This window comes from Mauremys mutica, chromosome 12, assembly GCF_020497125.1.
Source record: "Mauremys mutica isolate MM-2020 ecotype Southern chromosome 12, ASM2049712v1, whole genome shotgun sequence".
In the NCBI taxonomy this organism is placed as follows: Eukaryota; Metazoa; Chordata; order Testudines; family Geoemydidae; genus Mauremys; species Mauremys mutica.
In genome coordinates, this window is record NC_059083.1 from 30,555,294 (window position 1) to 30,579,172 (window position 23,879).

Genomic DNA, 23,879 nt, shown 5'->3' on the forward strand with positions numbered 1-23,879 from the left:
AGTAGCAAAGTAAAAGGAGCTGAGAAGGAGCTTTAATAACCACAGCACGGCAAGGAGATCCCCAGCTACTGAGAACAGTTTTCTTAATGGCAATAAAATAGCACCAATGGCCAGGAATTAATATAGGGAATTGATGAGTTACAGTCTCACTTTCAGTAACATGGTTTTTCCATCAATCTGCACCCCTTACCCATCCCCCACCCTGTGTGACCATTACAGTGTTACCAGTTGTCCTGAAGTGACTTGGGCCCCTGCAGCAGGATGTCTGGCTGGGAGCCCCCAGTGAGATCTAAGGACACAGATCTGTACAAACCGCTCCCTGCTGCTGCTGCTTCTCCCCAACCCCCCAAATCCTGATTGATTCATGCTGTGTCCCTGCCACCCCCACCCCTGCCTGTCCCCTGCCTGGCTGTTAGTTCTGCCCCCTGCCCAGCCCCCACCTCTGCCCCTCAGGGCCCCTCTGGGGCTGCAGGGAAGGGGAGGGGCTTCCACAGGTCATAGAGATGAGGAGCCAGAAGCTGGGTAAATGGGAGTCCTCCAAGGTCAGAGAGACTAGGGTCCATGAGGCTAGAGAGGCTGATTTCCAGTTCTCCCCTCAGGGACACAGTCGGAGCCGGGTGTCTCTGTCCCCCACCCAGAGCCAGGGTCGGATTCTCTCCCCAGGGACGGAGCCCGGCGGGAAAGTGAAGATCGGGGCCTCGTCACCAGCATCGATAAATGTCACCTGCCCCCGGTCACAGTCCAGACAAACCCGGATCCTGCTAGGGGCCCGGCTCAGGGGCAGGGGGGGTGTCACAGGGGAGGTGAGAGCCCGGAACTGACCCCACCACTGCTCCACAGCCCAGATCCCCCACTCAGGGCTACAGCTGATCTCTCCCTTCCTCCTCACAGACTCTCTGGCCACCCCCACTGCCCAGCATTGCCCATCCTTCACCTCCACCTCCCAGCAATGTCTCCCTGAGGTGAATCCCTCACAGCCCAGCACACAGGGCCAAGTGTCAAATCTCTCAGGGTTGTCGGGCAGATGCTGCCGTGTGTCTTCCCATCTCACACTTTTCTGATCCTCAGACAGGACGAGTTGGGGATGAGCCGTGTCTGGATCCAGAGTCACATTCGCTGGGGAGAGGGAATCAGAGCAAACCACTGCTTGCATCCGAAGAAGTGGGTATTCACCCACGAAAGCTCATGCTGCAAAACGTCTGTTAGTCTATAAGGTGCCACAGGATTCTTTGCTGCTTCTACAGAGCATTAGGGGCAGAGCTCAGCCCTGGGGGAGGGTTTGATGGCATCAGTGACAGAATCAACCCCAGCTGGGGTGTGACTCAAGGAATCTCCTTCCTCCAGGATTTACCCGTCAGCTCTGAGATCTCAGAACAGTGCTGGGGAGAGACACGCCCCTGGCAGAGATGTGTGAGCGACAACAACAGCTGGGCCAGGCCTGAGACTCAGAATCTCTCCCCTCCTTCCCCCACATCTCCCCGGGGAGGGGACTAGAGACTCTGGGAGCCCCCAGCAGATGGTAAAACTCTGTGAACATTGACAGAGCTCCCCTCCCCCCTTAAATCTCTCTGTGTCCCAGCTGCCCCTGTTGTGCTGGACTTTGCTATGGGGCCTCCCCACTGCACCCGGCCTGCTCTGAAATGTCACAGCTGGGACAGCAACAGGCCAAATGGTACCAGGATTGAAGCCGCCGAGAATGTCACTGCTGAGCAGTAGTCGCAACACAAAAGTACGTTATCCTGGGAGACTGAGGGGCTAAACAAGGGAAGCAGGTTCATGGTAGAAGCTATGAGTGTGGGGGGAGCCAGGACAAATTAAGGTTTTGTGGGGCTGTGGGCCATAGCAAGTAAGGGCCCCTCCCCACTCCTTCTGCCTGTAGAAACCCCCCCCACACACACACACTCCTGCTGGGGAATTAGGGCTGGGGCATGGGGGTGTGCCCTGCTCTGCCCACCTGGTGCTCCAGCTGCAGAGCAGGGCAAGACCCCGCACCCCTGACACCATTCCCTGGCTGGAGTGCTGGGCGGATGGGGGAGTGGGGCAAGTCCCCAAGCCCTGACCCCACTCTCTGGCAGGAGCAGTGGGCAGGCAGAGCGGGTTGGGGCACAGAGACGCCCATTTTTCTGGAGCCCCTGGGCACAGGCCCCATTGTCCCAGTGGCAAATCCGCCACTAGGGAGGAGGTACAGAATAAGTTGCTGGTGGAAAAAGGGAAAGGGTCATGCTAGGGATGGGGAGGCTGACTTGACATCCTGTTTACCAGAGATGGGACCATGCTGGGGTCATGGTGGATGGAGACAGGAGAAAAGAGACAAGCTCACAGCGCTGATCACAGGAGCTTCCCAGATCTGTAGAATGGAACCAGGGGAGCCCCTGTCCATGATCAAGGTTCTGTTCCTCTGCTTGAGACAGGAGCAAGGGTCTCACACAGACACAGTCCCTGATCACCCCATCAGTGTGGGGTAACTGCAGAGCTACTGGCTTTCTTCACAGGGGAAAAGATGAAGGAAGAAACAAAGGGACACTGGAGATTGGACATCAGCACAGGAACATAAAACAAACTCCCCCTGGAGAAGTGGCTGTGGAGGTGCATGTCCTACTGGTTCTGTACCTTGGGTGGCAGCTGCTATCACAGATCTCTGCAGGGTGCAGTGCATATGCAAGCCGTGAAGAGGCAGAAAGAGTAGACGCAATATGCTATGGATTCTTTATGGTGTGGTAGGACATAGACACAAACCCCACCTCACCTTGTGATGCACCGTGAAATGCAGGGTGCTGGGGAGGTCTGCCCTGAACTATCACCTCCACTCCCATATACAAAGAAAAAGAGGCACATTGCCTCATCGGAATGAATATTTGGACATTGATAAAATATGATCTTTAATTACCTTCTTCTATAGGTGCCACGGATCTTCTCCACCCTAAAACCAGCCACATAATTAGAAAGGAGAGCAGATCTGAACAAGTATTGCATGATTCAATATTGTACAAACTAATACACTGAAGGAAAAAGAAAGTTATAAGTTTATCACAACCTCCACTGGGCTGCATGTGTGTCTCTTTCCCAGGGTGGATCTTCACTGCAGAGTTAGCTCAGGATCTTATCTGGCTGTTGCCTCAATCTGTTTATTGTGCGAGCACAAAAACTGTGACTCAGGTTTGGTGGTGTTTTGCACCCAGGTTAGCTGGCAAGACTTTGGGTTTAGGCTGTAGCCCAGGTACCACTTTAATTCAGGTTGGTTACATGCCCACTTTGCAGTGTGGTGGGAAGATAATCATCTCAGGTGCTGATAGTCCTCCAGGGCCTTCCCACAATTCCTCCTGGGCCATATTTTTTTTGGCCATTACCTACTCTATTACTGTATTGCTTATCAATTTTTCAGATAATATTTTAGTGTGAAATTCATCCAGTTTAGTCTTTCCCCACATTTTATAAAGTTACATTAACAAACAAACCCCCAAAGAATGATGATGATGATGATGATAAAAAAGCAAACAAACTAACTAAAAATGTTTCCTATTGAACAATTTTAAAATTTAAATTTCAAAGCAAACAACCCCACCACAATTAAACAAACAGCCACATGAGACTCCAAACTGGTACAAAAAGTTTCTTTTCAGAGGAAGGACAATGACACTTACTTATCTCTTTATCTCGTTTCTCTGAAAATGAAAGAGAAATAAATAGTATTTTTTTAGGCATTTCCCTTTTCTCATGTTTTATTTCTCTTTATCATCAATACAACAGAAAAGGCTGAGAGAAATCAACATCTTCAGGACATCAGATAAGAGGATCCAGTGGTACCTTCTGATCTTAAACTCTGTGACTCTATTGCTTATCAGTTTTTCAAATTAGCTTTTGGAACAAAATCTCTCCACTTTAGTGGTTCCCCACATTTTACACAATTGCACTGACCCTTCCACAAAAGAATAATAATAAAAAGCAAGTAAACAAAAAAAGAGGTTTCATATTACAACAAATTGTAGAAGTTACATTTTACAGTGAACTCCACAACACTTAAACAAACTGCCACATGAAGATCCAATTACACACACACAAACTCCCACATGTCAGAAGAAGGATAATGACACTTACCAATTTCTATATCTCGTTTGCCTAAAAATTAAACAGACACAAAATGTTTGTTAGGTGTTTTGCTTTTCTTAAGTTTTATTTCTCTTTATCATGAATATGACAGTTAAGGCAGGTTACTTCTATTCAATCTCTTCTTCAGGAAATCAGACAAGACCAGTGGTGTCCAAGCTTTTCCGATCACACACCCCTTGCAGTAATGGAATCTGTCTGCTCCCCCTTCCATTACTGCCCAGTTGGCTCAGCAGAGGACCTTGGGCTGAAGGCAGAGCTGGGTGCAGAACTGGGGATAGGGGAGGAGCTGGGGCTACAGGCAGAGCTGGCCTGGGGGAGGAGAGGGAATTTGGTAGGAACTGGCCTGGGGCTGGAGCAGGGGCAGGACTGGAACTGTAGCAGAAGCTGGAGCTTGGCAGGGGGGTAGGGGGCAGAGTGCAGCTGCAGATGAGATTGGATCTGGGCTGGGGGCTGGGTGGGGATCCCTCCCCTCTCCCCAAGGGGGCTGGCAGGGACCCTGCCTTGCTCCTGCTCAGGGCTGGATTAAGAAAGGGGCTTTAGGGGCTGCAGCCCAGGGCCCCAGGGAAAGGGGGGCCCCACAAAATGATCTCCGGACTGCCAAAAGTGCAGATCTTTTTGCGGGGCCGCCTTAGCCCGGGGACATGGGTTGCACCCACTAAAGCCCCTGCATTACCAGCCTAGCTGGCATTGGCGGGGAGGCAGCTCTGTGTACTGGCATGCCATTCCCACCCCCACCCCCACCTCGCTGGGCTGGAGCTGCGAGTGCTGGGAAACTCAGTCCACGTGCTTCCTTCACTTGCAGTGCCACCCCACAGCTCGTATTGGCCAGGAATTACAGCCAATGGGAGCTGTGGGGGGCAGTGCCTGCAGGCGAGCACAGGACAGCATGCGGAGACACCTGCCTCCCCTCCCTGAGGCCTGCACCACCAAAAGGGAGCTGTCCCAGGTAAGCACCCCGCACCACAGCCCCCTGTCCTGCCCCGCACCACAGCCCTGAGCCCCCTCCCACACCCTAACTCCCTCCCAGACCCTGCATCCCCAATCACCTGCCCTGAGCCCTCTCCCACACTCCAATACCCTTGGCACCAGCCTGGAGCCCCCTCCTACATCCGAAAGCCCTAATCCCCAAGCCCATCCCAGAGCCTGCACCCCCAGTCAGAGCCCTCACCCCCTTCCACACCCACCCACTGTCCCAATCCACAGCCCCCTCCTGCACTCTGAATCCCACATTTTTGGCCCTACCCTGGAGCCTATGGGGGCCCCACAAACTCTAATAGTCCCAGGCCCCCAGAAGAGTTAATCCAGCCCTGCGCCCGCTTGAACAGTCCTCCACATGCCCCTAGGGGCCTGACCCACAGTCTGCAGACCTCTGCACTAGAGGATCCAGTCAATCCTTCTGGTCTTAAACACCATGACTCTATAACAGTATGGATTAGCAATTTTTCAAATTAACTTTTGGTGTGAAATTCATCCAATTTAGTCTTTCCCCACATTTTATAAAGCTATATTAAAGTTGACCCCCCCACACACACACACGTTACCAAAAGACTGATGATAATAACAAAGTAAGCAAACAAAAAAGATTTCTTACTGTAGCAATTTAAAATTAAATTTAAAATCAAACACCTCCACCACTGCTCCACAAACTCCCACATTAGAATCGAAAACTGGTACAAAAAGTTCCTTGTCATAGGAAGGACAATGACACTTACTTATCTCTTTATCTCGTTTGTCTAAAAATTAAAGAGAAATAAATAGATATTTTTGTTACATGCTTCCCTTTCCTTCTGTTTTATTTCTCTTTAGCATCAATACAACAGTAAAGGCTGAGAGAAATCAACCTCCTTTTCAGGACATCAGACAAGAGGATCCAGGGCTCTCTTCTGGTCTTAAATTCTGAGATGCTATTGCTTATCAGTTTTTCAAATTAGATTTTGGTGTGAAATCTATTTAATTTAGCATTTCCCCACATTTTATACAATTATACCCCTTCTACAAAAGAATAATAATAAAAAGCAAGTAAACAAACAAGAGGTTTCGTATTGCAACAATATTGTAAAAGTTAAATGTAATATTAAACAACTCCAAACCATTTAAACAAACTCCCACATGAAGATCCACTTAAAAAAAATCCTTGTCAGAGGAAGGATAATGACACTTACCAATTTCTATATCTCGTTTGCCTAAAAATTAAACAGAAATACACATATTGTTTGTTAGGTGTTTCCCTTTTCTTGTTTTATTTCTCTTTATCATCAATATGACAGTTAAGACTGAGAGATTATTTCTATTCAAACTCCTCTTAAGGAGATCAGACTAGACCAGTGGTGCCAAAACTTTTCCTGTCATGCCCCGCACTTACCAGTAATGGAGTCTGTCTGTCTCAACCCCCTCTCCCCCCTCCATTACACCACAGTTGGCTGAGTCCAGGAGCTTGGGCTGAAAGCAGAGCTGGAGATAAGAGAGGAGCTGGAAATAGAGGTGGAGCTGGGCTGGGGGTGGCGAGGGATTGAGGGCAGAGTTGGGCTGGAGGCAGGGCAGGCGGGGGAGGGGAGCTGCAATTGGGGTGGGAGCTGGGCTGGGGGGAAAGTGGAGCAGGGGCTGGGGCAGAGCAGGGAGTGGAGTGGAGATGCAGCTGGGGCCAGACCTGGCCTGAGGGTAGAGCAGGGGACCGAGCGAATCTTGGGTGGGATTGGAGCTGGAATTGGGGCAGAGAGGGGCTGGGTGGCACTACCTCTCCACGCCCCATGGGGGCTGGCTAGGGCCCTGCCATGGACCCCGTCCCCCAAACAGTCCTTCGTGCACTCCTAGCAGGGCACACCCCACAGTTTTTGGAACACTGGACAAGAGGATCCAGCCATTCTTTCTGGTCTTAAACTCTGTGATTCTATTATTATATTGCTTATCAATTCTTCAAATTAACTTTTAGTGTGAAATTCATCCAGTTTAGTCTTTCTCCCCAATTCATGAAGTTTCATTTTAAAAACCCACACACACCATGAAAAGAATGATAATAACTATAATCAAAAGCATGAAGCAAACAAATGAAAAAGGTTCTCTATTGCAATAATTTTAAAACTTAAATTTAAAAGCAAACACCTCCACCACAATTAAACAAGCTCCCACATGAGGATTCAATCTGGTATTAAAATTTTCTTGTCGGAGGAAGTATAATGACACTTACCAATTTCTGTATCTCTTTTGCCTAAAAATTAAACAGAAATACACATATCGTTTGTTAGGAGTTTCCCTTGTCTTATGTTTCATTTCCTTTTATCATCAGTATAATTACAGCTGAGAGATTATTATTTCTAGTCAACTTCCTCTTAAGGATGTCACACTAGACAATCCAGTCATCCCTTCTGGTCTTAAACTCTGTGACTCTATTGCTATCAATTTTTCACATTAGCTTTTGCTGTGAAATGCATCCATTTAATCTTTCCCCATGTTTTATAAAGTTACATTACAAAACAAACTCTAACAAGAATTATAATAAAAAATAAGCAAACAAACGTAAAAGATTTCATATTGCAACAATTTTGAAAGTTACATTTGAAAACAAACAACCACCACAATTAAACTCCCACATGAGGATCCAAATTAGTAAAAAAAATTCTTATCAGAGGAAGGACAATGACACTTACTTATTTCTTTATCTCGTTTCTCTAAAAAATGTAAGAGAAATAAATATATATTTTGTTAGGCATTTACATTTTCTTGTTTTATTTCTCTTTATCATCAATATGACAGTAAAAGCTGAGAGAAATCAACCTCCTCTTCCGGACATGAGACAAGAGGATCAGTGGTCCCTTCTGGTCTTAAACTCTGCGACTCTATTGCTTATCAGTTTTTCAAATTAAATTTTGGTCTGTAATCTATCCAATTTAGTGCTTGCCCACATTTTATCATGTTACTGAACATAAGAACATAAGAATGGCCGTACCGGGTCAGACCGAAGGTCCATCTAGCCCAGTATCCTGTCTACCGACAGTGGCCAATGCCAGGTGCCCCAGAGGGAGTGAACCTAACAGGCAATGATCAAGTGATCTCTCTCCTGTCATCCATCTCCATCGTCTGACAAACAGAGGCTAGGGACACCATCCCTTACCCATCCTGGCTAACAGCCATTTATAGACTTAACCACCATGAATTTATCCGGTTCTCTTTTAAACGCTGTTATAGTCCTAGCTTTCACAAGCTCCTCAGGTAAGGAGTTCCACGAGTTGACTGTGCTCTGTGTGAAGAAGAACTTCCTTTTATTTCTTTTAAACCTGCTGCCCATTAATTTCATTTGGTGGCCCCTAGTTCTTGTGTTATGGGAATAAGTAAATAACTTTTCCTTAGCTACTTTCTCCATATCACTCATAATTTTATATACCTCTATCATATCCCCCCTTAGTCTCCTCTTTTCCAAGCTGAAGAGTCCTAGCCTCTTTAATCTTTCCTCATATGGGACCCTCTCCAAACCCCTAATCACTTTACTTGCCCTTCTCTGAACCTTTTCTAGTGCCAGTATATCTTTTTTGAGATGAGGAGACCACATCTGTACACAGTATTCGAGATGTGGGCGTACCATGGATTTATATAAGGGCAAGAATATATTCTCTGTCTTATTCTCTATCCCCTTTTTAATGAGTCCTAACATCCTGTTTGCTTTTTTGACTGCCTCTGCACACTGCGTGGACGTCTTCAGAGAACAATCCACAATGACTGCAAGATCTTTTTCCTGACTCGTAGCTAAATTAGCCCCCATCATTGTATGTATAGTTGGGGTTATTTTTTCCAACGTGCATTACTTTACATTTATCCACATTAAATTTAATTTGCCATTTTGTTGCCCAATCACTTAGTTTTGTGAGATCTTTTTGAAGTTCTTCATAGTCTGCTTTGGCCTTAACTACTGTAACCTTTCCCAGCCAAAAAGAAACAATAATTAAAAAAGCAAACATGCAAACAAACAAAATCAGGCTAAATGTTGCAACAGAAGTGTAAAAATTAAATTGAAAAGTGAACAATTCCACAACAATTAAACAAACTCCCACATGTCAGAAGAAGGATAATGACACTTACCAACTTCTATATCTCGTTTGCCTAACAATTAAATAGAAAGAGACATATTGTATGTTAGGAGTTTCCCTTTTCTTTTGTTTTATTTCTCATTATCATCATTATGATAATTAAGGTTTAGAAACTATTTCTATTCATTTTCCTCTTAAGGAGATCAGACGAGATGATCTGGTCGTCTCTTCTGGTCTTAAACTCTGTGATTCTATTAGACTCATAGAATCATTAGACTGAAAGTCTAACCCTCCGCACTTGTGGCACGACTAAGAGTACATCTAGACTACCTGCCGTATCGGTGGTTATCGATCGATTTCTCGGGGATCGATATATTGCGTCTCATCTAGATGCGATATATCGATCCCCGAAAGCGCTCCCGTTGACTCCGGAACTCCACCAGCGCGAACGGCGGTAGCGGAGTCGACAGGGGGAGCCGCGGACGTCGATCCCGCGCCGTGAGGACGAGAGATAAATCGATCTAAGATACTTCGACTTCAGCTACGCTATTCATGTAGCTGAAGTTGCGTATCTTAGATCGATCCCCCCCCGCCCCCCAGTGTAGACCAGCCCTAAGTATTATCTATTCTATACTATCCTGACAGATGTTTGTCTAACCTGCTCTTAAAAAGCTCCAATGAAGGAGATTCTACATCCTCCTTTATTCCATTTATTCCCTACTCTGCCTGTTAGGAAGTTTTTCCTAATGTCCAGCCTAAACCTCCCTCACTCCAATGCAAGCCCCTTGCTTCTTGTCCTGTCCTCAGAGATTAATGAGAACAATTTACCTCCCACCTTCTTGTAACAAGTTTTCATATACTTGAAAACTGTTATCATGTCCCCCCTCAGTCCTCTCTTCTTCAGACTAAACAAACCCACCTCCCTGCCCCTTTCTGATTAAAAGAGGGCCAGAACTGAAAGACTTGCCACTGGGAGGGGGCACTAAGTTTGTTAACCACTAGGCCACCTAACCCCGCCGATGACTCTATTACACTCCTACAGGGGAATCCAATTGTGTACAAACATTTCTTCTGAGGGAAGAAAATGACACTTGTCAATTTCTAGATCTCGTTTCACTAAAACATAAACAGAAATAGATATCAAAATTGTTATGAGCTTTCCTTCCCTTATATGTTATTTCTCGTGATCATCAATACAAAGTTAAGGCTGGATGATTGTTTCTGTTCAGCTTCCTTTTTTCTATTGCTTCCCCACAAACACCCCCCCACCCAATAACATTTTGGTGTTAAGTTTATCTAGTTTAGACTTAATCTAGTTTTATAAACTTTGGGGTAACACACCCTGTCCTGGGGCCCAGCCCCTTCCCATTCAGGAAGAGACAAAAACTCCTCTGGGCTCAAGTGATCTTATTCCTACAGGGCCTGCTCCGTGCTTTATGGATGAAGTGAACCCAGAGCATGGCAGCTGTGTCTGATTTATGTGACAGTTGATATGATTTTTTTTTCCTAACTGAAGAAGAAATGTGTTTATTTACTGATTTATCACTGGGGCATTTGTATTGGGCTTATCACTGTAACATGTTAGCAAAAAAGAGATGGAGTACAAATCTGAGAAGCTAGGCTTTGCAGAACCGTCTCTCAAGTGGAACCAGAGACAGAGAGTGATAACCACCTGAGAGCTGGGAAGAGAGGGGGATGAAGGACCAAGCAGAACACAGACGTATCTGCTCTGATCCAATTATATCGTTCAATTCTATTGTCTGAGACTCTCTTCCCTTCTGTTTCTCCAAGTAGCCCATATACAATTGTGTAGCCATGGTCAAAAATTCTATTTGTGGAAAAGAGAAATTGAAACTTACCAATTTCTTCATTAAGTTTCCCTGAAAAGTACAGAAATAAATATAAATTAAATTATTCTCATCACCTTGCTTCAGGAAACAGAGTTAAAAAGCTACATCCTATAGGTACAAAATTCATTAGGAGCTTGGAGGGAAAAGTCCAATTTATTTGGAAATTGGGCTGGTATTCTTTATGGATGAAGTTCAGCAGGGCATGGACTGCTGTGTCTGAGTTATGTGACCATGGTATGTTTTTTTTTTCTAACTGAGGAACAAATGTGTTTACTTACTGATTTACGACAGGGGCATGTCTATACAGCCCATTGCTGTAATGTCGAGGTGCATTACATTTTATTAGCAAAAAAAAAAAAAAGAGAGAGAGAGATGAGGTGAAATAGGAGAGGCTAGGCTTTGCAGAACCTTCTCTCAAATGGGACCAGAGACAGAAAGCAATAGCTGCCTGAGACCTGGGAAGAGAGGGGGATGGAGGACCAAGCAGCACAGAGATGTATCTGCTATGATCCGATTCAGTTCTATTGTCTGAGACTCTTCTCCCTTCTATTCTCTCCTCTGCACCTCTGCCCCCACCCTCTATCAATACATTCACATCCATTCTTCTTCTTTATTTAGGACCCGATCAGCAGATCACACGTTCTTTTCGTGCTAAATCCCTAAATTGCCCTTATTTATTTATTAGAAAAAAACCTTTATTTACAGTATATTTCTCCCTCTGATATTTACCTTTCGTTTTAAACAGATAAACAGTGAGGCCAATGAAACCAAACAAAACCGCCAGGATCACACTCAGCACCACCATCCAGGGATTCACCCTTGGGAAAAAGGAATCTGAAAAACAAAACACCCAGGGCTTGCCTTAGTTTGGAAGTGGTGACTAAAAGCAGATTTTTTTTCATTCAAATACATAAATGGTGCCCAGCAGGATTTGTGTGAGCTAAGAGTGAAAGAACGGCCATGTCTATGCTACACAAAACACCAGAAACTGTTTTTAAATACAGCTCCAATCAACACAGCTTTACCACTGATTTATCCTTGAAAACACAGCACTGATTTGTTTCATTTCTATTCAGAGGGCCACAGAAATCAGAGGCAAATTCTCTGCTCATAAAACCCCATTGACTCTAATAGGGTTATACCAGAAAAGAATCTGGCCCTTAGCAGTAAGCAATATTCAGAAACTGCCAGATTAATTAGCATATTTTTGAAAAATCCACAGTTATCCCCTAATATTGGGAAAAAACATAATCACAATTTGTCCAAACACTTGTGCAGCAAACTAACTAATTTCCATTTGCTCTTCTTGTATTCACATTGATTCGGTCATCTAAACAGGATGGAATTTTCAAATGTGCCTAATGTCTTTTCCACACATGGCTTGTGCTCTGATTTAGTGAACCTGGGGAAACCCTCTTACGGGGTCATTCTTAAATTGGTTCAAGAGTTGACAACATAGGAGGGTTGCACCAATTTAAATAAATTGATGCACAAAACCTTAAATCATAAGTCAGCTTCATAGTGCTCTATCTCCATTTAGCTGAAGTCGATAAGGAATTGATTGTAGCTAAATCTGTTTAGGGCACTCAGAAACTGATACAAGAAGTGTTCACACAAGCAGGTGTCATCCATTAACTAGTTAATCAGTATATCCTTTGTGTATAGACAAGAGGTAAAATGAGTCCTTTTGTGGATCTGGACCAAAGTAAATTAAGGAGTGCAAGTCCCATTGAATGTCAGTAAAAACAACATCACATGACTTAGGTGACATTTCACAAAAGTAATGAAGATGGTGAAGTGAACAGATCACTAGAGCCCTGCGTGGATACAAAATTGGTATCCGCATCCAATCTGCAATCCCCCAAAATGATGAGGCTATCTGTGGATATAAAGCAGATATCTGTGGGTTTACAGAGCTCTACAGATCACAATCAAGCCGGAGTACAAAATTTACCACATTCAAAAAAATCATTAAGGTGAATTTAAGGTTAAAGGAGCCTACTGCATCAGTGGATTGAGTGAAAGTTCCCTCTCAAAAAGGTTGGAAGGTGTGTGTGTGTGTGCATGCATGCGCACGCACACTAGAATATCAGGAAAGCCAAATTTAAAATTAAATTTACATGAAATTCAAAATGTTGATAATCTGACTACTCACAATTATGGGAATCAAATTGCTTAAAATGTAAAGACACTATCTTCTGTGTTTGTGCATGGATTATGAAATATCCACCACAGATGTTTCAGTTCTTTTCTTCCTATGTTTTGTTTCGTTTCTAGTGGTGGTGAGTTCAGTGTGGGATTTGGATGGTAACTGACCTGCTATATAAACTGCTGATTCCTTTTCTTGATTGAGAACGGTGTTCCTGATGCAACACGACAAGTTTTGGTTTGAATGTTCTATTACAATGAGAGCAGTTTCTGTTTCAAATAGGCCATTATCTCTTTGGGATGTTGTTTCAGAGAGTGATGGTAAATGTCGCCCACTGCGATCTTTCCACAGCACTTCAGGCTCTGGGTACCAACCAGCTGATTGACAAACCACCCGGATCCCTCCATCTTGGTGACCCTCCACAGAGATAAGAGGAGCAGAGCCCAGACCTAAGGGGAAATACATAAAGGTGTCAATTCCATATGTTAATAAAGTAGAAGGGACAGTTTGTGGAACCCTTACTCACACTAGAAAGCACCTATTCATGTGGGTAGTCAGTAGAAGGGATAAATGAATCCTGCAATGTCTGAAATCCCAAGACTCATGGACACACAAAAATTTGAACAAATATTTAAAATAGTTTCACTGAGTCAGTGGAAGATATTGTCAACTCAACACAGGAGCAACTGAGTGCTGACACCTTTGGAGATATTACAATGTAGATAACTGAATAGGATCTGAACTTTAGAAAATCTGATCATTAGTGCATTGGATAGATATAATTATTTTAAAAAAATCTAATTGGTTCATGGTGAAAGTGTTAAAGCAGCAGGGGAAAAATGCTCAGTCTTGTCTAAGAGTGATAAATGCATAATTTCCCTGCCCACTAGGACACTCTGCACTCCATATCCTAGTAATATGATTATGGTATGATTATGATCTAATTATGTTGCATCTTGTACAAGATGTGTCAAGTAAGGTGTAAATGGAAAAGTTATGATTGGCTGAATAATTATCCTATTTGTATATATGTATCATTTTTGTATCTGGAGTTATTAATATTGACTATGCATCTGTATTTCAAATGTGCTTGCTCTGGGTAACACCCACAACTAGCCTTTCAGGTACAACAGTGAAGAAGCTAGACAATGCTAATGGTCCATGAGCAAAAACAATGGGCCATGGAAAAGTCTTGTCCTCACCGGGGGACACTGCAGACAGCCTATGGATAATGGCTGCCATGACTCATCAAGCATGCAGGGATATGTAACTAGATCACAAGATACTGAACTCCATTTTGATACCTGTACTACAAACTGGGCTGGGAACTTGGCTTGGAACAAAGGGGTTCCTGCCATATAAAATAAACTGTAAAAGGGGGAAGTGACATCACCAATTGGCCTCACTTGCCCCACAACTCAACACCTGGATGTACTTCTGGAAGAGCACAGACTTTGAACTGGGGAAGTGATGGTCCCAGGTGGGAAAGATGGAAACCCTGCCTGTGTATGAAACATCTCTAAACTGCTTGTACTATCTAACAGGATGAGGCACTTTTTGATTCAAATCCTGTGTGGTATATTAGGCTTAGATTGGGTTTTTGTTTATTTGCTTAATAATCAAATTTGATCTCTTTGCTATCACTTATAATCACTTAAAATCTATCTTTCTGTAGTTAATAAATCTATTTGATTTTTTTTTACCTAAAATAGTGTGATTTAAGTGAAGTCTCAGCTCAGTTAACAAAGGTTTTTGTGTATATTCCTCTCCACATCGAGGGAGGGGCAAAGAGGGGATTTGTAATAATCTTTACTGGTCAGGCTTTTGACCAGGGCAGGATGGTACAGATCGAGGGTCCTAGGTTGGGGAGCTGCGGGGTGTTTTGGCTGAAGCTTCGCTATTGTTGGTTCATGAGTGCCTGGCCAGATGCATTCATGCACAAAGATGGGTATGGTCCCTGTCTGTGGATGTTGATGTGAGTGCAAGTGTGGAGGGTTTTGCAGCTTGTCACAACATCACAGTGCAAGAGGGAACCCAGATTGGTGAGACAGAGGGCTCAGATTTACCCCAGTTCGAAATGGTACCCCAGGGGAACCCATCACACCCACCACCACCATCACCATTATACAGACTTAGCAAATAAGAATACTGCATTTGATTTTAACTACACCTGTGAGGAGCAACCAACAGTGAACCAATAAGATGGTCATAAAAGTCTGCCAGTCCCATCTTAGCCACACATCCTAGAAATGACTGCAGAGCAACTGGAAGGCCATATGTGTCTTTCCCCTCTTGACTAAAGCCCGCTTTGGGGTCAGTCAAGATCGGCTGAGAAAGTGCCTTGGCCATCCTGAAAATGTTTTTAATAACATGTTGGGAAAGTTTCCAGCATATTTTCCTGGTATGAAAGTGGCTGTGAAAGTTAGATACACTGTGTTGTTGTAAAATATTTTACAAGCAGGGAGTCACGGTTGTAATAGGAAAGAATAAAGCCTGCAGACCACACACAGCTAAAACTGATAGCAGCTACTGACCTGCTACCCACAGTTCCAATACAGTTTCTCCATAAAAGGTATCATCTTGAACAAAACAGAGGTATAGTCCTTCATCAGCACGTCTGATATTGAGAATTCTCAGGGGAACAATCCCATCTCTGAGTCCAGCTTTCAAAAGCTCTGTCCTTCCCCGATAGTCTGGCATCTGCCCATCATACCGATCCTTCCCATCACGATACAGGTGCACAAAGGATGCAAACTCCGATCGGAACCATCTCACCTCCATGTTTACAGCACTCATGCTGGGGGACAGGTGACAGGGTAACACAGTTTCCTGACCCAGGATGGCCGTGACAGGGTCAGAGGGTCCAATCACTGTGAACTTTGCTGGAAAATGCACCATGAAAGTAACAACAACAAAAAGCAGGTCAGAGGAAAGAGGGAATTTGATATGAAGAACACAGCCAAGAGGTCCCATTTCAGACAAACTTTCCAAACTTCAGCCAGGGACAGACACCAGCATGGAACATTTCAGCCTGAATGTTTAAGGGAGAGCAGTGCTCATGGGCAGCAGGACTGGGGCTCTGTTATAAGAACACTCAGCCTCAGTGTATGGCACAGGCACTCAGCACTGAAATGGGGCATGGAGCTGATAACAGGCAAACTTGGCACATGATCCAGACACAGATCATGGTACAGAAAGAGGGGAGCTAAGAATTGGTAGGCTCAGTGCATGACAGAGGCACACAGTGCTGACACAGAGTGGGAAGCTGAAGACAGGTGTATTGAGTCCATGTCACAGTCACACATCAGAGAAACTGAGGCAGAGAAATGGTAATGGACATTTTTGGTGTATAGTTGAGACAAGCTTACTATTTAACAGCCTATTTTCCTGAGTGTTCTCAAATTGACATGCTTACTGACGTTGCCATGAAATTTGCTGAGACTCAGCAGGAATAAGGGTAGGGTTGATGGGCCATATTTGGTGTTCTTTCACCAAGGTGTTCCTGAGACATGGCCACATTGCTAGAGCTAATTTTTGGTCAAGTGTGGTTCAATACTTCACATGCTCAAGTGACCAAATAACTAAACTTAGTGAACATTATTGCCTAAAGCAGGGCCGGCTCCAGACCCCAGCACACCAAGCGCGCACTTGGGGCGGCATCCCGCGGGAGGGCGGCAGGCGGCTCCGGTGGACCTCCCACAGGCGTTCCTGTGGAGGGTCCGCTGGTCCCGCAGCTCCGGTGGAGCATCCGCAGGCTTGCCTGCGGGAGGTCCACCAGAGCCGTGGGACCAGCGGACTCTCCGCAGGCACGTCTGCAGGAGGTCCACCGGAGCCACGGGACCGGCGACCGCCAGAGCGCCCCCCCCCCCCTCCCGGCGTGCTGCCGTGCTTGGGGCAGTGCAAATCCTAGAGCCGCCCCTGGCCTAAAGACAAAACAGGAGACATAAAGGAGACATATAAATCCTCCTCCCAGGAAGCAATTCTTATCTTGCAGCATACTCACCGTACACAGAAGGTGTGCTAGAAAAATACACCCCAAACCCACTTATACCACGGCTGTTTACAAGTGAAAAAGCATGTAAGATCCAACCCACCAGTTTCTTAACCTATTTTTGGATACCACATTCCAGACCTGATGGGTGTTGAGGTACCTCCCAACCAGTGCTAAGACAAACCTTTCATGGCTTTGATAGGCTTCCTATTTTCTATTGTGAACTTCAGATTTGTAAAGAGTTGTGGGATATTAGATATTGGTGAACAGAATTGTGGGAAAAGCATCATACATTCAGTTAACTTAATTTCCCAACTCTCTGTCTCTCTCTCTCTCTCTGTCTCTCTCTCTCTCTCTCTTTCATGTATATTATAGGACTACAGTGCACATAATGCCTAATAATACAGTGTATACTACACCTAACATATGTATTAGCGAACAGGCCCAATTAAAAAAGTCACATGACATCAATATATTCTGGTTCATCTTATGTTTTTGTGCACATTAGTCTCAAACTAGGGCTCTGATCTTTTTTACATCTGAAACCCACTAAGTTAATTTATTGTATTTATTATTGTTATTATTAAACACTTCAGTAAGTGTCCATCCAATGCTTTGGGCATCTTTGACAATCTTTTAAAAATACTTGTGTGAAGAAACAGACCTGGACACTACCTCAGGAACAAATAAAATAACCCAGCAGCATCAACACAATCAGGGCAAAGATTGAATAATGATGGTGCTGATCATGCAGTTTGATTAAATTCACACATTGTGAGTAGTTCCATTGACTTTGAGTGGAGCATGTTGTTAAGATACTTCAGGGGCCTAAATAAATCCTTTAAGGAACAGCAGACACAGGGCGGATTCCTACCTGATTCCATCCTGTGAACATAACAAGTAAAGAAGAAAATAATAAACCCAGGGAGAGGGAAGCAGGCTCTGGAGCTGTGGCAGAATGAGAGAACCTTCATCTTCACTGTAACTTGAGCTAGAAAACAGGAAGAAGGAGGAAAAAATTATCATTGTGAGTATAATACTGACAAACATTAAATCATTAAAGTAAAACATTAAAGAGGGCACAGTAAATAAATACATTGTTACGTGAACTCTTTCATATTATGAAGTTAGAACAGACATTCAATTAAAGTTGGAAAGGTGATTTCTTTACAAGTCTGATTTTTACCCATCCCTACAAAATCCATGTTAAAAAAAAAAAGTCAGATCGGTGTAAAAGTTGCTAGAAATTCTACCAATGGAGAAAAAAGATTTAAGGAATTAGAAAGCGTGCGTGTCAGAAAGAGAGATTCTCATTTGCATTTTTTTTAACCCATTTCTTTTCTTTCGACATATCAGAGGCAAAATGATTCAGTCCCATAAACAAAGTTATAAGTAACATGGAGCACAGAGAAAGACACTTCATAAAATTAGATTTGCAAGAGCTTGTAACTTACTTTACAAAACAGAAATATACAGGAAGTTAATTCATAGCAAATCTCCCTTTGAAGGCATCGAGAGCAAGATCAGGTCAGTTTTCTTGAATAAAACATCGGAGCAAAGAAATAGATTCTTAAATCAAATAACTGGAATAGTCTGGAGTTACATTACAATGAAAGGAGAAGGGAAAACAGCTCATGTATCATTTTGAAAATATAGTTCAAATGCAAAGTTTGTATTTAGAGTCAGACACATCTATCCTGGGATTATTAGATCATTTTGCAGTTAATAATTCATGCAGGGAATAAATGTCTACTAATGTCAAAGAACAAGGGAGATGGCATTCAAGTGACAGAAGCTCACCTACCTGATACATCCTGGAAATAAGCTTTGGAACAGTTTTGAGCTCTCTGGTGTTCCAAGGTTTTCTAAAAGCCTCATCCTTTCTCCTCTAGTTAGTTTACATTGTCAGCGACTATTTCAGTGATGAGACTGAAAAAATAATTCTTACTAAGATATTACAGAGACATTGAATCCTGGTCTTTCCTTCTGTATTTCTGCCAAAATGATGTTTATTTTTTATTGGAAACTGAAGTGTCTCTCTCGATGCCTTCCAAAAGCAAAAGTAGAAGAGAAACTGGAATGCTACGGTGATTTCAGTTCCTATCATGCCCTTGTTCCGGTTTAGAGATAAGGATCCTCCCCCAAAGAAGTCCTCCTAGGGTGCCAGTGTTGGTGGCAGCAAAGTCAAATATCCAAGTGCCCCCAATCTGGCTGAAGGCAATGAGAATTTCGAAGAGGCTTGGCTTTTTACTCCTCAACAACTGCTAAATTCTGTCATAATAAGCATTATATTTTTCATCTCATGCTCCATAGGGAAACTCTCCCTTTAATTACATCAGTAATAAACAGCCTTTGTCCTGCTACACTGGAGTTTATGGTGAAGGAAGTGTCTTTATTGCTCTAAGGTTGAAGGTTAAAGCCCAACCCATCTCTGTTCTTGGGTAGGAGTTAAATAGGGATCAAACTGTGTTAATTGATTCTAAGTTCTGATTGGTCAGCAGACCTGGTGCTCTCTTTGTGATGGGATCCTCGGGGCACAATCTGGAACTGGGGTACTGCTGTGCCCCCTTAACTCTCCAGCCTGGGGTGTCTGTCACAATGCTTTGCTAGTGACAAGAAACAACCCCCTCCAGGTGCTGTTATCACTCAGCAGAACAGCAGGGGGAGCCCCACACCCAGCTAGATTGTCTGAATGCTCCCAGAGCCGCTCATGAATCACACAGAGAAAGGAACCAGCCGATTCACCCCAGGTCCCAGCCTTACTCCCCAGAGTTGTACCATCTTGCCCTGGCCAGAAGCCTGACCAGTGTACGTTTATTACCCAGTCCACCCACCCCTTCAATGTGAAGAGGACGTGCATCAGCTTTTGTAAACGGAGCTGAGATTTCCCAGGCACGTCCGTCAAAACACACTGTTTTGGGTAAAATATAAAATAGATTTATTATCTACAGAACGATCGATTTTAAGTGGTTATAAGTGCTACGCATAAAAGGTCACAGATTTTTACCAAAGAAAATAAAAGGTAAATGTACAATCTAAATCCTGCACCCCACACTTCCCAAGATGGCAGCTGAGTTTTCTCTAGCAGCAGCAGGATTGGCTGCTTTAAATGCTATATTTACAATACCCCCACCCACTGCCACCACCACCGCCACAGAGATTGTACCCTGGACCTGTAGCCCTACAAGTACCAACCCCCTTGAGCCAAGGGAACTACCTCATTGGCTACTTGGGAGTAAGTGGAACCAGCCACTAGGGAGTACTGCACTCCCACAGCCTACCCAATGGTTACACCCATAGATGAGTGAATCTGACTCCCCCAACCACCCCTTCACTAAAAATTCCTCCAGGATCAACCCTCTCCCCCACGCCGGCACAGAAGATGGCCTGGTCCCCACTGAATCCCTCTCACAGTCCCCCTGCGTATCTGGGTTGGTGGGGTGCTCCCCAGCACCTCTCGCCACAGATTCTTTTATGCACAATGTAGGCTCCCGCAGTAAAACCCAGACACCTAATTCGAATTCTCAGGCATCTTTTTTGCCTCTCTGCACTAAGCCTTCAGCCACTTGGAATTGCTCACTGCCTTCCCGAATGGGTTTCTAGTTGATATTCTGGGTGTGTCACTGGTAATACCTCTGTCTGATCTTTTGAAGACATTTTGCTGCTGTAACTGGTACTTGGGAGGGTTTTTTAAGTTTTTTGTTTTGTTTTGTTTTGTTTTGACTGAATGGCGCACTGGAGAGAGGTGATAGATTGATGACTCTGGTACCTAGAGTCACCTCTGTTCCTGTAGAACAGGAGAGCAGCAGGGCCAGCCAGCCAGCCCCATCATGATTCCCCAATGATGGGCTTCTCTGATAATTACATCTCTGATAATTTTCATATGACTTTACATTGTGCCTCTTCATATAACCTTGAAGTGGGTCTACCCATGTGTGACCTACTGTTTCCATGAAACTGTGTATCAAAGCCTCATGTAGAAACCTTGTATTGATGAGCCCTGGTATATGGAAACTTTGTATCAAAGCCTCATGTCAAAACTTTGCATTGCCCTTGGTATAATGTTATAGCCCCTAAGGATAGAATAAGCTAGAAGAAAAATGTCTCTTTGCTAAGAATAGACTAAAATTTCCCCCCACCCCTTAATCAATTGCCCTGTTGAATGAACGAGGTGTGAATGAGGAAGGCGTGGAAGGCAGCACCTCCAGACAGCTGCAACAGTTGGAGAGGGGATGGGAGCCAGACCCAAGGACAATAAAACTTGTCAAATGGGCTCACGTATTTGTAAAACAATATCATTCTTGTTTTTGTATTTTAAGCACAAAATAAATATGTATAACTAATTTAAAAGTATGTAATTAGTAATTTGATATGTCGGGTGGCACCTTTTTTTATGTGTTCACTCCCCCTGATGTTAGAACATGGCTATGCCACTGGCTATGCTACAAGAGTGGCCATGCTCCAGGTTTCTGGCCTCCCCTAGGAGGTACCGAGAACCACTAAGGACCTTCCCTTCAAGGGTGAGACTCTTCTCAGAGAAAACTGACAAAAGGCTAAACAGGTTTAAAGACTCTAGAGCCACCCTCAGGTCACTGGGCCTCTACACTCCATCAGCTCAGAGGAGACACTTCCAACCCGGAGCTCCAGCAGCGGTTTGGTCAGCAGAGCCATCAGGATGGCTCCAGAAGGAAAAATCATAGCAGCAGCAGGAGGCTGCAGCAACCCTCTGGCCAGGGCCAGGGGCGGCTCTACAAATTTGGCCGCCCCAAGCAATCATGCCCGGGAGACGCCCCCGAGCCGCGGGAGCAGCGGACCTCCCGCGGGCATGACTGCGGAGGGTCCGCTGGTCGCGCGGCTCGGCTGGACCTCCCGCAGCTGCGGGCGGTTCGCTGGTCTGGTTGAGCTGCCGCAGGCATGCCTGCGGGAGGTCCAGCCGAGCCGCGGGACCAGCGAACCATCCGCAGTCATGCCTGCGGGAGGTCCACTGGAGCCGCCGGCCGAGCGTCCCCTCCGCAGTCATACCTGCGGCAGGTCCGCTGCTCCCGGGGCTCCGGTGGACCTCCCGCAGGCATGACTGCGGCAGGTCCGCCGGCCCAGCCTGCCGCCCCCCTGGAAAAGGGTCGCCCCAGGCGGGTGCTTGCCCCGCTGGGCTCTGGAGCCGGCCCTGGCCAGGGCTCAGGTCACCCTAACCCATCTTTGGGGGCCAAACCAACCTATCCACCCCACCTTACCTTCTCGTCCCAACTATCCCCTTTCTACCATGCATGGTCCCATATCACCTCGGACTGTTGGGTACTCTGCACAGTAGAGAGGGGATGCTCCATCCAGTTCTGTGCCTTTCTGCCCTTCCACCCTCCTTCCCCGTCCCTCTTCAGGTACCTTTTTCACAAGCAACTCCTTATCCAGGAGGTGCAGTCAGTCCTATCTCTAGGGGCAGTGAAGGAGGTTCCTCAGGAGAACATGGGTGAGGGCTTTTATTCCTGGTGTTTCCTAATACCAAAAACCAAAGGTGACCTCATGCCCATCTTGGACCTGCGAGAACTCAACAAGTTCCTGAAGAAACTCAAGTTCCACATGGTCTCTTTGGCCTCCATCATCCCCTGACTGGATCCAGCTGACGAGTGTTGCTGCTCTCGACTTGAAGGTCGTGAATTTTCATATCGCGATTATTCAACCCCACAGGAAGTACCTCAAGTTCATAGTGGACAACACTCACTACCAATTTGCAGTCCTCCCGTTTGGCATGTCAGCAGCACCTCAGGTTTTTACCAAGTGCATGGCAGTCATCACTGCATTCCTGTGCAGACACCAGATACAGGTGCTTCCATACCTCGACAAGTGGCTGATCAAAGGCTGCTCCAGGACTCAGGTGGAAGCTCAAGTCAAATTCATCAGAGCCACCTTCGACAATCTGGGTCTCCTTATAAACGAGACAAAATCCACTCTGTCCCCTGTCCAGAGGATAGAGTTCATTGGGGCAGTATTAGCCTTGACCCAGGCCAGGGCATACCTGCCAACAGCACAGTTTCAGGCCCTGACTGATATCATTCAAGACCTCAGGCAGTTTCCCACCACCACAGTGAGAAACTGTCTGAAGCTCCTGGACACATGGCTGCCTGTACCTATGTGGTGCAGCACGCCAGGCTCAGGCTCAGACCTCTTCAGCTGTAGCTGGAGTCAGTGTATTGACCAGCCCGGGACAGCTTGGACAGGATCGTGACCCTGCCTTGCCCCGTCCTCGACTCCCTCCTGTGGTGGGTTGACCCTCAGGAGGTCTGCTCAGGGGTCCCCTTTGCTGTTCCACAGCTGTCTCTGTCACTAGTGATGGATGCACCAGACTTGGGATGGGGGGCTCATCTGGGGGACCTCAGGACTCAAGATTTCTGGTCTCAGGCTGACCAAGCTCTCCACATCAATGTCAGAGAGCTGAGAGTGGTACGACTAGCATGCCCGACCTTCCGGTCATTGTGTATCAGTTATGATGGACAATACAGCAGCAATGTTCTATATCAACAAATGGGGGTAAACGCTTCTCTCCTCTGTGCCGAGAAGCCCCCATGCTTTGGGACTTCTGGGTAAAACATTCAATACACCTACAAGCTTTGTACCTCCCTGGGGTACAGAATGAGCTTGTGGACCACCTCAGCAGATTGTTCCATGGCCAGAGAGGTCCCTTCACCCAGACATCACAAATTCAGTTTTACGGGGGTGGGGTTATCCCCAAATAGACCTATCCCAGTGGTCCCCAATGCGTTAAATTTGCA

At 45.3% G+C, this 23,879-nt stretch overlaps 1 protein-coding gene across 1 annotated transcript; it reads right to left on the minus strand.

Annotated features, from left to right (window-relative positions):
- Positions 1-595: 595 nt before the first annotated feature.
- LOC123346111 (butyrophilin subfamily 1 member A1-like) lies at positions 596-18,098 on the minus strand. The gene is made up of 8 exons (XM_044983332.1): positions 17,990-18,098; positions 15,659-16,006; positions 13,292-13,573; positions 11,705-11,809; positions 11,456-11,503; positions 10,985-11,005; positions 2,888-2,920; positions 596-1,116 (listed from the first exon to the last, which is right to left on the minus strand). The coding sequence occupies exons 1-8, from the start codon at positions 18,087-18,089 to the stop codon at positions 596-598; spliced, it is 1,458 nt and encodes a 485-aa protein (XP_044839267.1). The 5' UTR covers positions 18,090-18,098.
- Positions 18,099-23,879: the final 5,781 nt, after the last annotated feature.

Excerpts from the sequence above, each read along its gene's own strand:
- LOC123346111 (XM_044983332.1), bottom strand. The coding sequence starts at position 18,089 with ATGAAGGTTCTCTCATTCTGCCACAGCTCCAGAGCCTGCTTCCCTCTC. Across the intron at positions 13,574-15,658 it reads ATTGGAACTGTGGGTAGCAG|GTCTGGGCTCTGCTCCTCTT; the intron begins GTCAGTAGCTGC and ends ATTTCCCCTTAG. Across the intron at positions 11,810-13,291 it reads ATCAGCAGTTTATATAGCAG|ATTCCTTTTTCCCAAGGGTG; the intron begins GTCAGTTACCAT and ends TTTGTTTTTCAG.